Source organism: Notothenia coriiceps, unplaced genomic scaffold, assembly GCF_000735185.1.
Source record: "Notothenia coriiceps isolate Sejong01 unplaced genomic scaffold, NC01 NC01_scaffold00033598, whole genome shotgun sequence".
Classification (NCBI taxonomy): Eukaryota; Metazoa; Chordata; class Actinopteri; order Perciformes; family Nototheniidae; genus Notothenia; species Notothenia coriiceps.
In genome coordinates this window covers 1-16,961 of record NW_011366299.1, presented here as the reverse complement: position 1 = coordinate 16,961, position 16,961 = coordinate 1, and the positions used below count along the sequence as shown (strand labels likewise).

The following is a 16,961-nucleotide window of genomic DNA, read 5'->3' as shown; positions in this document are numbered from 1 at the left end:
CACTGTGACCTAACCCTTGACCTGGCCCTTTTGGCCATTATTGACACATTCTTACAATTTGTACACCAATGTAATATTTTGGGAAGACATGAATGATACTGTAACTTTCAAACTGCTCAGTTAAAACTAATTTTCTTTATGGTGGGTTTGTACTGGTAAATGAAGCATTATGTTTTGTTGTCAAGCTTAAAGACACAAAACAGAATAGAAATAAATGTAGTTTTTTTTTTTGCCCTCGCTCATTCGATGACTGTAGGTTTTCTGTCCAATGACAGTGATCATAGTGTAGCATTAAGCACCATACAAGAAATACTGTTTTTCCCTTTAGGAATTAGGAAAGAGACCAAACACAGAGCTGAAAGAGAGTGACCATTGAACAAATCATTTTACTTTACTTGTCTTTGGTATCAACACAAATACTCAGGACACACAGATTTGTTTGCTTTTTTATCAAAAAAGGATATAGAGTATTTCATTTGGACACCAACAAACCTCTCCATTTACACAGCAACAGAAGCCATAGAATCACACTGTAACTTCAGAGGCACAAAACAGGAAACGTTTAACTACTTCAGGTTGCACAATCTTCATTGGTGAAAAATGTGGAATCACCTGTTTAGGTTTCATCCTTAATGTCGATAAATATTCTGACAATGAACTCAGGGTGGAGGTACGTGTGGTTAAGTAGGGGGGTCCAGACACTAATTGGAGAACATTCATCAAACTTAAAAGTGAGGAGGGAGAGAGAGAGAGAGAGAGAGAGAGAGAGAGAGAGAGAGAGAGAGAGAGGAAACTACAGGACACAATGGACCACGCCAAAACAATAACAAAAACATGAAGAAGAGCGTCTGCCTCTTAGACAGAGCTCTTTTTATCATTCTCATCTGGTGAGCAGCCCTGTCACAAACTCTTTGAAATTCCTTGATGTCAAAGATGTTTGTGTTGGACTCTATTAGTATATTTTTTACATTACGTTTTTTTCTTTACAAGTGTAACAAATCACAAGTGTAACAAATCACAAAAAACACGACTCAAACAAATGCATAAAAAACGATTACATAATGACTGTTCATGATGTTTTGACCAGAACTGTTACTATGGATTTATTGCTTTGTACACTGAGTAATGTTGTTGTGCCACCTGCACACTTATGGTCCACACGCTGGAACCTCGACGCTGATGGTCTGTACCCCCTTAAAAAAAACTTCCAGCTAAAACCCAGCTCTGCTATTCCCCTTTGGTTGATTGTGCAAAGAAATTGAAGCATCAGTAACAGTTTCTGAGACAAAGACAAATACGTTTGAAAGAAAGAAAAGACAAACTACAAACGTCACGTTGTTCCATGCATAAATTCACATCCACACACATCTATATTGTGAAGTGCTGACTTATGGTCCCCACAGACAAGTGTTACATCAAAAATAAATTGGCCCCCTTCAGACCTGGTCAGTGTAAGTGCAGACTGAGAAACAGATTTGGTGTCAGCTTGTTCTTCCTTTTCAGGAGCCTCAAACACTTTTCATTACCACACTACCATGAAGAAACATCATTACAGTACATTATATATCATATCATGTCTCGTCTCACACCCATGCTGTAATGGAAATTGAAGAATGGCAGTTTGTCCAAATTGCACTCATTTGTGACTCCTGCTGTATTTAGCTATAAAATAAATCTCCTGTTTTGGTAAACGTTAAGCAAAGTATAGATTTATGTAAACATTCAAATACTTTGTTTAGGATTGTTCACCTCAACTTGTATGTCATTTGATATTTTAAACTAGTTTCCCTTTAGTTTTAAAGACCATGAAACATTTCATAGGGACATTACATTTCTGGTAGAGTTAAAACAGTTTTGATTGTTTAACTTTTAGGTAGAGAAATACTTAAACATTAAAATCTCTCTTATCCATTTTATCATATATTTCACATTTATATAAATAATATATGTCTCCTATTCTCATTTACATTATAAGGGTTTGCTCCTCTCATATAGTAAGACTCTCATTCTGATTTTGGATTTTCTTTACTTTCCCAAAATCATTACATTGCACAAACCCTTCACTAAGGCTGTGTATGACTATTAATCTCTTAGTCTAAATGTAATCTAAAAACTCTTATAAATATGTTCTGTCTTCTAGTTATCTCTCTCTCATATATTTTTTATTTAGGACATTCCTTTCAGCATTGGTACGACTAGACTTTTCTGACGTTAAGGTGAGTATAGTTATGAGGATAGCTTTACTCTTGCACTACACTGCTGAGATGTGTCGGGTTGAAGTTGCTAAAATCAAACACTAAACTGCGGAGGTACAAAATGGATCACATGTAGCACACATTGGACAGACACTTTTTTCATTTACCTTATATGCAAGTGTAACCACACGGTCACCATGATGCCACTCAAATCTCAACACTAGTTCACTTACATGTTAAGGACATTTACATACACAGAAGCCGGTGATAAGAAAACAAAAATCATCATATTGTGCATAAAAAGGACACACTACTCTGAGTGCATTCAGGAGAGATACAGTACAATCTACATCAACAGAGTGTCTAGTTTCTGTTTACGACGCTGTGCAGTGACACATCTATACACTGTAATGGCTGGCTTTTAGGACGTTGTATTGTAATTTGATAGATAAGGGTTTGGTTCTGATGAGCAGCTTCTATGTTTCCCTACAGGCTTCACTGAGGACAGCCTCGGCGGATGGGATAAGATTGTTCACACGTACACACAATTGCACTCCAAATAGATATACCTTTTATCAATATGCATAATAATACGTTTACAGACTGCCAATTTCATATGTGTTACATTTCTATTAATCGAATATCTTTTGAATTTTTTACACAATTTAGTTATTTTTACATTAAATTGATACCTATTGTGATTTTTTTTTAATTTGTGCAAACAATACAACAATGGATTGTAGTTTTTTTTCCTTTGTTGATATGTTTTGATGACTAAACTGATGCACACTCAGGAAAATAAGTCTACTCATGTGTCAGTGGATCTATGTTTGGTCTAGGAGTGTCCCTCATCCTTCCTGTATCCGTAGCCTCCTGCCTGAGCTTCTTCCTGGACGTACTCCTCCGTCTTCTCCCAGCCTGAAGCCCAGCCTCCGTTCACCTGCGTGGTGGCACCGTACGACTTAGGCGGACCTCCGAAGGCACCGTAACTCTGAGTGATGTCGCCCGTCTCTTCTGCCAGCTCGTCCTCTTCTATGAAGCCACACTTCTCCTCGCTGGTGAGTTCTGGGTCGGCCCACGGCTGCTTTTCTCCCGACGCAAATATCCCATAGAAGATAACTCCCCCATAATGCACCATGGAGGCGATCAAGAACACAGACTGCCACTCCTCTCGAGACTGAAGAGAGAAAGGAAACAAAATGTAGGTTTTGACCCCTGTCAAGAAAAGTCTGGACATTGTTTGTATTTATTGTATTGCGGCAAAATATAACTAAAACCAACAATAAATCATTGAATCAATCAAAGTGTATTTATATAGCCCAATATCACACATTTACATTTGTCTCAGTGCACTTTACGGTTTGTACAGAATATGAATACGACACCCTCTGTCCTTGGACCCTCACATCGAACAAGGAAAAATTTTTCCGATAAATAAATACAATTAATAAGTATTTTTCCTCAGTGCCAGAGACATTGACACTTTTTGGTGTTTAAAAACACATTGGGTGACCTCATTACCGCCCAACATACTGTGTACCATCCTGCTGCTGCAAGTTCTCACTAGCCCCCTTAATTCATAGCTGAAAAGGTCCCAACAAATGCTTGTCTGCCCAATTCATTGAACTTTATCTCACTGAAGTCTCTGCAAGTTGAAATCTATAGACCATGACTATCAACTATCAGCTGCCTAACGGCCTGTTGAAAAAACCCAGGCGCTCTCCATGGTGCTAAAGTAGCTGACACATTTATCAGAGTCCCGCCCTTCTGTCAGCTTTGAGTTGGATCTATAATACTGTCTTAACGGGGTGTATTAAGATATAGAGAACAAAACTGTTTGAAAACCATTAACTTAATGTTCACTGTATACAGTATACTGCTTATAATGTTTAAAAAAAGGTTGAATTAAGGAGGTACCGACTTATCTGGGATTTGAAGACTTGATGGCCCAAATAAAATGAGAGGGTCTTTATCACTGCCATGTTGTGCGCCTGAATGAAGAAGTCCTTACCTTGTTCTTTGTCATAGTACCAACGATCAAAGGGCACACCATCCCAGACAGGGTGCCCACACCGTTAGAGATGCCCATTAGGATACTGGCATAGCGTGGAGCGATGTCCAGGTGATTGACATTAAAGCCTGATGGAGCAAAAAAACATTAAATTAGAATGTTGATGTACATTTGACCCTTTCTTCAATTGTGACGAGGCCAGACAAACACAAATTGAGGCAAACACTTTGACAGTATGTGTAAAGTTATAAAAGCAACAGAAGCAGCACGACGATATAGATTAAAGTAGAACAAATGGGGACCATCTTGTTGCAGAAATAGGCAGCAACTTGCCACACATCCTCCTCCTCCCCCACTCTGACTGGCTGCATGAGTAAGTGTCCTCGAGATCTGCCTCACCCTGCCTGCTGGCAAGTCCCCCGAGATAGCTAACACTGAATTATTAAACAGTCTAGGAAAAGGCTCGGGAACAACCGGCAAGAAACTGATTTTCCACAGAGTCACAGACCTGAGCGTGAAACGTGAAAAGGTCTGTTGAATGAAAGAGTAAAAAAAGGTCAAATGGTTCATTTTACAAGTTAAAATATGCTACAAACAATATCCGAAATATGAGGATTTAAGGAAGTCTGTTACCATAAGCTCACATGGATAAGCCTCAATACTAGTGTTATTTAAGTGTTGCAAATAACATTTGGAAGAGAACACTCAATAGTACTTGCTTCTGCAACATTATATTTACAAATGACATTCTAATATGTGACACAAACACAATTATATGTAGATTCACATACATTTCAAGAATGTTTGTTTTAATCATTTATAATCCCCACGCTCATAGCTGCATGTCAACCATCCTAGAAATAAAATAAATAAACAACCTTCAATCCTACCATCAATTAACGACATGCTCAACTTCTACATGCTCTCAGTTTACTCTTGAAACTATATCAGGAATATTGGCAGAAATGTACTGATAGTTTAGACTTAATTAAATGTAATTCATTCATTTAGGGAAACATGCTTGTTATTTCTTGCAAAAAGTTAGATGAGAAGATTTAAACTACTGTAATTATTATTATTTGTGTGGTAAATATGAGGCTACAGCCAGGAGACATACAGGATGTATTAAGGCAAATAATTAATAACAATTATTTGATCAACACTTCTGAATGTCCTTGTTCACTTTCTTTACAAAGCATGAAAGGAAACAGTACAATAACACCAACCGTTCTTTTAGTGAGAGGCGACATATCAAATGTGGCTTATTTGTCTTATTTAGACCCTTCTTTTGTGAAAACTATACAAGGCAATAACACATTACATCCAATCAAATGAATCATCATCAGTGATCACATGATACATAAGACTGAAATTGACCAGAGATTGTGTTTCTTTTACTAACCCGATATAGCAAATCCACTGAATCCCACTGCCAGCACCAGGAAGGAGATGGCCACCCCTTTGCTGTGGGAATATCCTACCACCAGCAGAAATGTGGCCTCCATGCCAAATCCTAACAGAGACAGACAGCAGGGCACACACACACACACACACACACACACACACACACACACACACACACACACACACACACACACACACACACACACACACACACACACAAAAAGCCCACAGGCTGTTGGTCATCACAGTGCCAATTGAATTAAGCACGATGCATGGCCTGCACTCAATTACGTAGGTGACAGATATGAAATCAATGCACAGTCACAATCAGTGAGTCGACTAAGTATTGAGCAGATACAAAAATAAAAACAACAATCTCTCTGGCAGTGAAAAGCATCCAAAAGAAAGAGCAGTATGGATCCAACACTATGAAAGTAACACCCTGTACTGTGCAGAGAGAGGTGTGGACAAATGGTATTTCATCCTTGGTTCAGACTTCTCACCTCCACAGTTCATTATTTTCCTGACATTGGTAGTCGACATGATGTTCTTGGCACGTAGGTGGTCGGCCAGCAGGCCGCCGAGAGGCACAATGATGGTCATCACTAAATGGGGCAGGGCAGACACAGCGCCGACCTACAACCACAAGCAGGAAATAAACCAGTTCAGCTGCAGCACGGCGGCAGAAATTCCACGGAAATGTTTCATCATTTAGTGTCATCACTGAGAAGGACCTGTCTGGTTTTTTTACATCTATAAAATCCGGCAAATTGCATTGTGGGAATGTTGCCATGGACACAAAATGTTCTTGTTAGAGTGACTGAATTATTGAGGGCACTCAAAAAGGGGGAAGTGAAGTTCAATATTTGGTCAATAGGTTGAGACTGGCATAATCTTTGAGAGTGAAAACTCAAAACACTTTTATTATTCCCCAAAACAGTGTTTATTGCTCTTTTAGTCTATAAAGATATAAAACCACATATTAAACAAAACATGTGCTATTCCACACATTGCACAGACTCTATTTACACCCTTTGTAACAGTAACATTGGGTTTATTAAATAAGAATCAATATTATTTGGCTGTTTATATTTATTTTCCTATTAAAGGCAAACCACACGCAATTTACAGAAAAAACCTTGGTGTAGAATACTTTGTGATAGCAGTCACTCTAACAATTGTATGCCTATCTCTTGTGAAGCGGTGTTGTTATGTAATGTATCTGTACATAAGAGAGGATCACAGGCCACCAGTTATACTGACATTGATTTTGATGATAAATCATTCCAACAGCAAAGTGTCACATGCTCAGCTCTGAATCGTCTGGCACTGGTGTTGTGTCATTGTTTTGTCACATGGATTTGAAACGATCCTGTATCACTCACTCACAGTCCCTGCTCCGTGTTTAGCATTTGTCCACTGACTTGTACTTTAAGCTCACCTTGCTTATCTCAAAGCCAAACACTTCCTCAAAGTATGCAGGCTGGCTGATCAGCAGCAGGTAAAAGGTCCAGCTCCTGCAGAAGTTAGCCACGATGATTGCATAGACGGGCATGGAGGTGAAGAACTTCTTCCACGGGGTCTTGTATTTCTGGAAAAGATTATAACAAAGATTACATTTTACAAATAAATATACATGATTAATTGTATCTGACAACAAACTAAAGGTGATGTATTCAAACTCTAGATGGTATTTTGTTGGTACTTCTTGTGCCCTTTACAACACATATAGTTGAAAATAAATATTGTTAGGTGGAATAAATTCTTGGTATTCCTTAAATGTAGGTTGTTACCTCAGCGGGACCCGCTAGCTTGTTGCCCTCTCCAATGCTCTCCTCAATGTAGCAGCGTTCCTCATCCGTGATAGTTGGATGAACAGCAGGGCTCTCATAAGACACAAGGACCCAGAAAATATACCAGAACATGCCGAAGCATCCTGTATGTCGCAAACAGATAACATGTCAGAACTTTAAATAATGTACTGCGGCTGATTCTGACCTCAGCGACACACCCAGAAAATGTTAGTCAGTCTGATCTTTCCAACATGCCTGAGAGACACGTAAACTAACTGCATCCAGTCCAGAGAGAAACATGGGGGGTTATTTATTGACACACCAAAACATTGTGGGGGAGAAAATCAATACATTGTCTGCCTGGATAAATCCGTTTCACTTTCACTGGACTGTTTGAGTGTCAAACTCTCAAGCCTAAAACACTTCAGCCACAAATGTTTCCACATAGGCCATAAATACCTTTTTTTCACCATATTCACTTGTGCAACGATACACACAAACACACACACGTATCACACCTATCATCAATCAATCTTACCATATATGTAGAACACAGAGTACCAGCCTGAGTACTGAACCAGGACTCCAGCAAGAGGCATCGCTATCACAGCACCGGCGTATGAGCCTGGCAGAGAGAGAGACAAGGGAGTCAGTCACACTTCTATTTTTACACAATTTGATAATTGCCAATAGGATATGTCAATAAATAACTATTTACCACAGAATGAGAGGGTGGCCAGACGACTCCTTTCCAGCGGAGGAGCCCACTTACTCCAGATGCCATGACATGCTGGGTAGGTCACTCCCTAAACACAACACACAGCAACAGTCTGTGTTTATCAATGGTTAAGAAACATAAAATAAAAATAGAAGCAGACTAAACTATGTGTTCTTTTCCTTATTATGTTAGGCACTCTGTATAACAAAGTCAGTTTTCCAATGCATGTACAGTATTTAATGACATTGGTCAACTCTCCATTTTGGCATTTTGGCTTTTGGTTAAAATAATTATTCAGGTTTGCACAATTCATAAATTGTAGACAGTAGTGTTTTCATAAAGAAAATGATTTTTTATTCCCTTCATGAATAGGAATCACTTTACACATCATTTCCAAACACTATAATGGCATTTTAGTGGTGAACATTCAAGAAGTGTTTCTGCATTTGAGTTTAAGGTGTAGGGACAATCTATGAGGGAATACCCTTTAAGATATGAACATGAACAAACAGGTGTCTGATATACTAACTGACAAAAATTAACATTTCACCTTTGTAATTAACATGAACAAATTGCTACGGTGCCATGAGCAAAGAGGACCTGATTAGCTGTTCATGGAGCAAGGCAGGCCTGCAGCTATTACATGTTCATTAGCCACTCATTTGAACAAACTGTGCTGACGTAAAAAAAGAATATTAGGAGAGCAGTGCATGCGATATCAGATTATTTTATTTTTTACAAATCTGTCACTTAGCCAGGAAGTGCTACTGATGAAGGAATTATTTACTATCAAGAGTTTTACATGATAGGTCCACAACCACTGGAATAAAATGAAAAGCCCTCAGCTAGACATTCCCTGTGTCCTTGATGATGCCCAACAAAAACTCCATCTATACATTTTATTATGTCTGTCATATTTGCATAATAACTGTAGTGTCAGCTTTCTGCATTTTGCACAATAACAGACACATTTTAAGAACATTAACTACACACCAGGCAGATGTTTGGGTCTCATTTTTCACTACAAAGCTAGAGGATTAGTGTAATTTTGCCTTTTAGCATTTTCCTTTGCATTTATCTGTAAACCAGCACTTTGCTGTTGTGTTTCCAGGATACAAGTGTGACAGCAAAATAGAAGGCTAGACAATCCCACAAACACTCAGCTGTTGTGGACTGGATCAATACAGTTGGTCTCACATTTCCTCTGGATGAATATCCTGTGCATGCTACAGCCTTTCACTTGATTTCTCATGGTGTAAGATCTGCAGGAAGCCCCTTTGTATAGTGTATTAGTGCAACATCTCACCTATGGATAACATCACATTATGTAGCTTTCATGATTTATTGATAACGAGAAAAGTGCTGTTTTCTTTACGTGGATACAATAAATAAACATATTTTAATAAATAGAAGAAAGATGTTGTTGTTTCAAATGTTGTAATAAACCTTTAGATGTTGCTCTTACCTCCACCAGCCCTTGTAATATCCTCACAAAGATGACACACCCATAGTGGACTCGAGCAGCCGAGGGAATTAACATGTTGAGAATCGAGGTAAGCACAATGGCTGCACCAAATACCCTGAAAATGATCACATATATTGTAAGTACAGCATTTGATATAAAGCAGCTTATTCCAGCAATGTGCCATGTTGACAAAGAGAAGAGCATTGAAATATCACATTAGATGAAAAATACCTTTTTTTATTTTGAAAGGTAAATATAAAAGATAACTATATCGTCTGCCTTGTACCAAAGCCAAGAATGGCCTTGCTTGCTAGAGATCAGGAGGGCCATGCCAGCACGCATAAATGGTATCTTAAAAACTGTAGCAACTGAATTAAAATATATGTCAGATCACCATAAAAGAGCCCTTAGTACGCATCAGACTGTACTTCAATCAAGGTCAAACAAAAGCAGACATTTGATTGTGTAATTCGGTAAGTGGAAACCATTTGGATCAGGAAAATACTTTTATTTTTAAACCTAAAGATACCTTAATTCCGGGTTAACATACATGGGTTACCCTTAAATGTTTGACACTGTAGGCTATAGCCGGCAGTATTTAACCCACAGAAATGGTTAACCCTAGTTAGCCGAAAGCAGAGATTTCAAGGCCTTTGTGTGCTTATTAGGCCTACAATTACATTTTGCTGAAATACACTGAAATGTAGATGTCCAAAAACAAAAATTCTACTCAGATGGGGGTCTATATTCTGATATCAATCTTGCATCAATAGATGCCCAGCCCAAAAGGCACTCAGAAGGCAGAACATGTCCATATACTGTGAGACTAAATATACAAATTACAGAAGAAAAAGGAATACTAGGCCTATTTTCTGTATGCCTTCACAGCTAGCCTAATTGCCATGCATCAAATAAACACATGGATATTATTTGTGTATAATTGCCTATCAGGCCTATTTGTCTATTCTTTCAAGCTTTATAAATAAAACAAGCCAATGCTTTGCCTCTTAGACAACCTGCTTTCAGATATGGTCACGGAGCTTAACCCTCCTATTGTCTTCGGTTTCCCCCCCCCTTACTTTGGTGTTCGCGCTCAAATTTGACCGGTCCTGTTTTAACTGATATTAAATTAACACAAAAACCATTAATCATCACCACATTTCATTTAACACCCTTTCAAACTGTAAATATTGTATCAGACTACTGGTATACATGAAAAACTGCAGTAAATATACAAAGAATAGACACTGAACATGTATTGCGTGTGCCAGGTGTGATCCATGTGGGGGGATGGGCACATAAGAGCGGGACAATTATGTAACTTTTTCATCTTTTTTTTAGCACATTGTTTATTATTTATAACTTAGTACTTTTTTAGCATATTGTTTATTATATTATAACTTAGTACTTTTTTAAAGCATGTAAGATATGCAACACTAAGCTGTCTGTGGCTCTTTCCTGCTGTAACGCTGCGAATTTCCCCTCTGTGGGACTAATAAAGGTATTCTGATTCTGATTCTGACATGTGTCAAATTGTGTCACATAAGGGGGACACACACACATTTAGAGTAGGCTGTGTGTGTGTGTGTGTGTGTGTGTGTGTGTGTGTGTGTGTGTGTGTGTGTGTGTGTGTGTGTGTGTGTGTGTGTGTGTGTGTGTGTGTGTGTGTGTGTGTGTGTGTGTGTGTGTGTGTGTGTGTGTGTGTGTGTGTGTGTGTGTGTGTGTGTGTGTTTTATCTGATCCGGATGGTTACTAATTTTTTTTTCTTTCTTCATTTTTGACCGGGAACACCATGGGTGTTACAAAGTTGACTAAATCATCCAAAATTCAATGAAAGTGGTGATTAGCAATTGTGTATGTTCAAATGTCTACTGTGAAGGATATCATAAAGCCTTAATGCAATCGAATGTCAAACAAAAAAGTTATGATTAATGAAAGTAGTATATCGGTTAGATTTGATCCGAAGACAACAGGAAGGTTAAGCAATGCTATGTCCTGAAAAACCACGCCCATCCAGGAAAATGTTTTTAGGGAGTTCCAGGCCCATGATAGGGGACGCATCTGTCGCCTAGCAACCTTTTTTTTTTTTTTTTACATTATTTGCATTTTATCACTTTGCTAATTATTATCTGACAAATCAAGGCTGTGTGTGCCTTAAAAAAACTTTAAGGCAAATAAAAGTATGTTTTTTTTTAAGAAGGACGCGATCATTTGTTCTTCCTTTGGTGTCGCGAGGGAGCAGCTGAGCAAGTGAGGTAGCGCGAAGGGAGCTATTTACCATTTCTGTCACGTTCTCCCGCCCCTCTCATCTGCAGGGGGGCAAACCCTAATCCGGTTGAGAGTACTGTTGGGCACGAGACCAATGGATTCAACTACATCCTCGTGTCAATCAACAAGATGAGGACAACCGGGGCGCAGAGAATTAAACATAGGGTGATATATAATGCCTATAAAGGAAGGGGGTTCAGCTAATAATAACTGGCTAGTTTGGCTGCCCTTTTAAAATAATAATACATTTTTAAATAATAGGCTATGTGCCTTTTTTACGATTAGTCTGCCCAAGAAAAATAACCGGAACCATTTTTTGCGTTTATGGTTTTGTTACCAATAATTATTAAACGAGAAAATTGTAGCCTATGTAGCCTCAACGTGAACCGTCATATTTAAACTTGGTAAATTAAAATGATGACTCATTGGCACATGTGAATTAAAGCCTTTGGCGACAGGACCGGGTCTGGTCCCCCTCCAGGGAGCTCATTAACAGGTGGCAGAGAGCCTGACAGCCCCCACCCCCCTGCAGCTCTGCGTCACTTCAGAGCAGTTGACTGTCTGCTGCCTGTATCAAACCAAGCCTGTAAATTCTTCATCCAATTCATAATTCAGGCAAGACTGCCGCCATTTCTTCTGTCTGGCCTCGGCTGTTATCTTATGTTCTGCAATAATTCCGTTCCAAAGTGTAAAATGTGTTCATATTATTTTTTAAATAAATAAAGAATGAGTGTCAGAAAGGAAGAGGTATCTCAGTCATTTGGCTTAATTGGCTAAAAATGGTAGTGAATATTTTTTATAATCTGACAAATGATCGTCTCGGTGTTGTATTTATGGTAATTCATGGGGTATGCCGCCTACCTGTTTGCAGCCAGCCTGGAGGATATCCATCCTCCCGGGATTTGTGTAACGATGTAGCCCCAGAAAAAAGATCCGTGAATCAGACCCACCGTCTCCGGATCCCAGTTGAACTTGGCTTTCTGAGACAACAGAAATACAAAACCAGTGAAAACTATGCAACGTTGACGTTGAATATTGTTAAATGACCTCTGGTGTAGGCCTACTGTTGTTTGCATTTAAGATTAAACGAAAAACCTGTATTATATGAATGTATTGATCTTTAGCCAGGCCTGTTTATTAAAAGGCCTGCAATGGTTTATTTCGATCAGATGACATTGATCTGTGCACGTTCATGCACGTGTTCTGCACTGTCAATGAAGAACTCGAAGGTGGGGGAAACTAAATATCTGGGTGTTGGATGAATAGCCTATAATAATATCTTTATTGGTTAATATTTGGCCTAAACACAAAGAAAACATTTCAATGCATCCAATAAACCTGAATACATATTTATTGTAATATAGCCTATAGGCTGTGGTGAATTAACCCATTTGGACATGTTTTTTAGTTTTTTTTAAAGATGTAAGCTATAAGTCTTAACTTTTTTGCTATATGCAAAAAAGACGCTGCAATAAACATCTGTAATAGAAATAACGTCAATTATTTGCATAGATTATTAGGGGGTTTCACACAGGATACATAAATGCATTTCTTTCTTTTCAAATGTAATCATATTAGGCCTAATCAAAGACTGAAACATAGAGTATTATCAGCTCCGACGCACTGACGAGATTTTAAAACATGCCCAACATGTTATCAAATCTTAGGCGTATTTAATGTTTTCTTACGCACAAATATCCACTTATATGTTGAAAGATCAGCCATGAATATTGGGGGACCATTTAATTGCATTGTTTTATTGATAATAAAACAATAGGCCTTACATATTGTTTATCTCATGTGTGGAGGAAATCATTTTGGTTTTCTTTCTTGATAAAATAAGAGTCAGGTGTTTTGAGGCACTCTACGTTGCTTTAACGTCAGGCTACCGATGCCCCACCTCTGTGATGATGATCTTGCCGTTCTCGTGGATGGTGCTGTTGTTGACCATGCCCACTATAGCCACGCCCAGGTTACACCGGATACCGAAGGAGATGCAGAAGCCCAGGCCGCTCATGATGGCGATGATGTATCGGCGGGGCAGACCGCAGCAGTTGCAGTCACACAGCGGGGGTTTCTTCTCCGCGGCCTCCCGGGGCCGGCCGTCCTCTGTCAGCTCGATCACCTCCCCAGTTTTCTGTTTCCTCTCCATCAACCTGCAACAGCCAGGTGAGGACAGTCTAGAAGTTCCCCTGATATATTATCATCATATGACATGACGCAACCCAAACATGTAAAACTGTTTTTTTGTTTTTCAAAGAGGGCCCTTTTTTATTTCGATTTTTTATGAATATTTCATTATGGACGTGATTGGGTGTTGTGTGTGTCTATCTGAGATTTATTTTTGTCAGTCAAGAAAAGGCAGAAGGCAGTTTTTCCATTCACCATAATAAATAAGCCTAGTGGAGAGAGGCCTTCTGTATTTCATAAGGAGCATAATCTGTAAGGTTCAGGGCAGATGACTCAAAAACACCTTAGCAACGACTTCAAGGAAAATACGTTGTTCTATTTAAATAAAGGGAAAAAACGAACAAACTTAGCCTGTACCAGGCGAACATATCTGTAGGCCTACCGCATTGCAGCATCCTCTCACTTTCACTCATTAGCATTCACGAGACCGAGCAGCAGCCAGCTTGCATACTGTGGGCATCCCTCTAAATCCCCCTTTTTCAATCTATGACAGTCGCCTTTTTTGGCCTCACAGTAGGCAACATTTACTAGATGCAAAATGATACAACAGTTTTTTGCAAACGGATACAAATAAAAAGTGCCAATATACAGGGTAAAACATTCTCGTTAAAATGCTTGCAAAATGCAATTGATCTATGAATTGCAATGAAAAAAAGGCCTAATGAAAATACGTGTAGAAAAAATGCGTTTATCTGAGGGATCATTGAATCCAAACAAGAGTGAAAATCATTAATAAATGATGGCCTGCTCCAGACTGTAAGGAATATAATATAGTACAGAGAGGCCCCTGAAATGCTTGAAGGACACATGGGAATCATCTAAATATAGTGCAGATGCAACAGCTGGTAACACCAGATAAATCCTTTCGATGTAAATATGTGATGGGTTTTTAATATTGATATGAGATCCGGCAACAGGGTTTACCATTAGCCTACATGAAATACACGACTGGAAGTGCCGTTTGTCCTGTTTAACCTGCTAACAGATAAAGGCTCTTCACCAGGATACACTGACTGCGTGCACGTTTTCATTTACGCTGTGCCATCTATGTTCACCCAAACCCCCTGCCATCACCATTCACATGCACACGAACGTGCACAGACGTACGCGCGCGCACACACATTTGGTTGCATAATTTTGTTCTCACTTGCAGAGGCGTGACTAGACATCCCTATAAGTTGTAAAACAGTTTTGGGTGACCTGCAGATCTACACACCACCTTGACTCGTGTTAGGCTGAAATCAAGCATGCAAACAATTTCTCTTAAACGCAAGGAAAATGAAAGGCGCCCACTGAGATGAAAAAATGCCCGCCCTTACCTGTGCATATGACCCAGGGTCTTCCCTGCAAATTCCTTCACCCCCGCCGTGGCTCTCATCTTTACTGACTCCATATCCAGTTTCTTTGTCTAGGCCTTTTTCTTTTAAATATTATTTTACTGCTTAATCTTCATGTTAAGGCGCAGGATGGCCGGCTGCAGCGGCTACGAGGAAAACAACAAACGAAGTTGTGATGCGCGTGAGTCCAGGGAGGCGACGATCCAAAAATACGAGTTTATTTTTTAACAATGAAACCGTAAATGCGAAAAAACAGGAGGAATTAAACAAGCCATGCGCCTTCCTCCACCACCAGCTCCTCTCCTGTCTGGCGTACAGTAGCCGCGCGAAGTGCCATCACGAGGAAAAAATGAGAGAAATTAATAGTCGGCGTCGTAGATCAGTTATGGATTTGTCCGGATTTTTTTTTTAAAAGAGAGAGAGAATGGGTAGACAAATTAAAAAGGCTCAAAGAAAGCAGAAGTGAGTGTTTGGAGTAGCTTCAATAAATCAAAGAGGGAGTGAGGCAGTATCGTGGCTCCTGTGGTGCGCGCAGGTTCATCTGACGTCGTGCTCAGCTACAGCAGCTCCGCGTGCAACATCTGGCCAGCTGCTCAGAACACATGCAGGCCAAAGAGACAATATTACATGCTAATGCATACATATAACTTACTGTATTAGTCATTTAATAAAACAATATAGGAAAGAGAGAAGACATGTTTTATAGTTCATTTTTATTTTTGCTTTATGTTGCATCTTAGTTGATTTGAGGTATGTGAAAGGGCCTTTAGTTATTTCGATTTCATTTTATCATTCGGATTTTATTAATAAAACGTATTTAGAACAAGTACAGTTAACCCAATATATGAAAGCTGCAGCTCTCAGGGCGGTGCTATGGAAACCAAATGAGTAGGAGTGAATACCTCCCACCCCCCAACAAGCTCCTCTTCTCAATGTAGGAATCTATCAATAATTCATAATAATTGTTATCCCCCAGACAACCACATCCTTCCACAGAAGCATGCATTAAATTTCGGAATCATTTCTAAAACATATTTATATTTTATGAGATTTTAAGGATATGTCATATGATATCCTTCTGCATTACTGTTTTAGCCGAATAGCAAAAGACTAAAAATGCCACAATAATGGTAATGACAATATTAATAAAATACATTAAAGTAATAGTAATACTCAACACGATTATGACATTTTGATATGCAATATAGCTTACATGTGCTTTTAGTGTAAAAAAAAGAAAAGAGAGGTGATCAGGGTCTCTTTTTCATTTGTTGGTGTGGGGCACCATCTGGTGGTCACACGCCAGCCTGAATCTTTGCCTTTATACTCATACAGGTATTTTTGCTAAATCATGTTTTTCATATAAATTCTGGTTCTTTTTTTTCTTTAAGTCACCCTCACCAAAAAGCATTTTTTGCCTTTTTTGCATCTCCTATGCTGCTTAGCAGAATAATGCATCTGCGACTTTGTAGGGGTGTTTCATTCATCTGGGCTCACCGCTTAAATCTCATCACGTTTAGGTAAACCGAAGATTTTTCACTTGCACACTACAACTGCATGCATGTGTGACCTGCCCCACC

The 16,961-nt window shown here is 39.1% G+C and overlaps 1 protein-coding gene across 1 annotated transcript; it reads right to left on the bottom strand.

Moving 5' to 3' along the window:
• Positions 1-1,752: 1,752 nt before the first annotated feature.
• LOC104961667 (vesicular glutamate transporter 2.1-like) lies at positions 1,753-15,911 on the bottom strand. The gene is made up of 12 exons (XM_010789998.1): positions 15,364-15,911; positions 13,755-14,010; positions 12,716-12,834; positions 9,587-9,701; positions 8,122-8,209; positions 7,942-8,028; positions 7,404-7,546; positions 7,052-7,201; positions 6,114-6,246; positions 5,609-5,719; positions 4,207-4,334; positions 1,753-3,372 (listed from the first exon to the last, which is right to left on the bottom strand). The coding sequence occupies exons 1-12, from the start codon at positions 15,435-15,437 to the stop codon at positions 3,031-3,033; spliced, it is 1,746 nt and encodes a 581-aa protein (XP_010788300.1). The 5' UTR covers positions 15,438-15,911; the 3' UTR covers positions 1,753-3,030.
• Between the last annotated feature and the right edge of the window lie 1,050 nt (positions 15,912-16,961).

Bases quoted from the DNA above. Each gene is read 5' to 3' on its own strand.
- LOC104961667 (XM_010789998.1), bottom strand. From the start codon at position 15,437: ATGGAGTCAGTAAAGATGAGAGCCACGGCGGGGGTGAAGGAATTTGCA. The intron at 12,835-13,754 runs GTGGGGCATCGG...CTGTTGTCTCAG, and splicing joins GCAAGATCATCATCACAGAG to AAAGCCAAGTTCAACTGGGA. The intron at 7,202-7,403 runs GTAACAACCTAC...AATCTTTTCCAG, and splicing joins AGCTAGCGGGTCCCGCTGAG to AAATACAAGACCCCGTGGAA.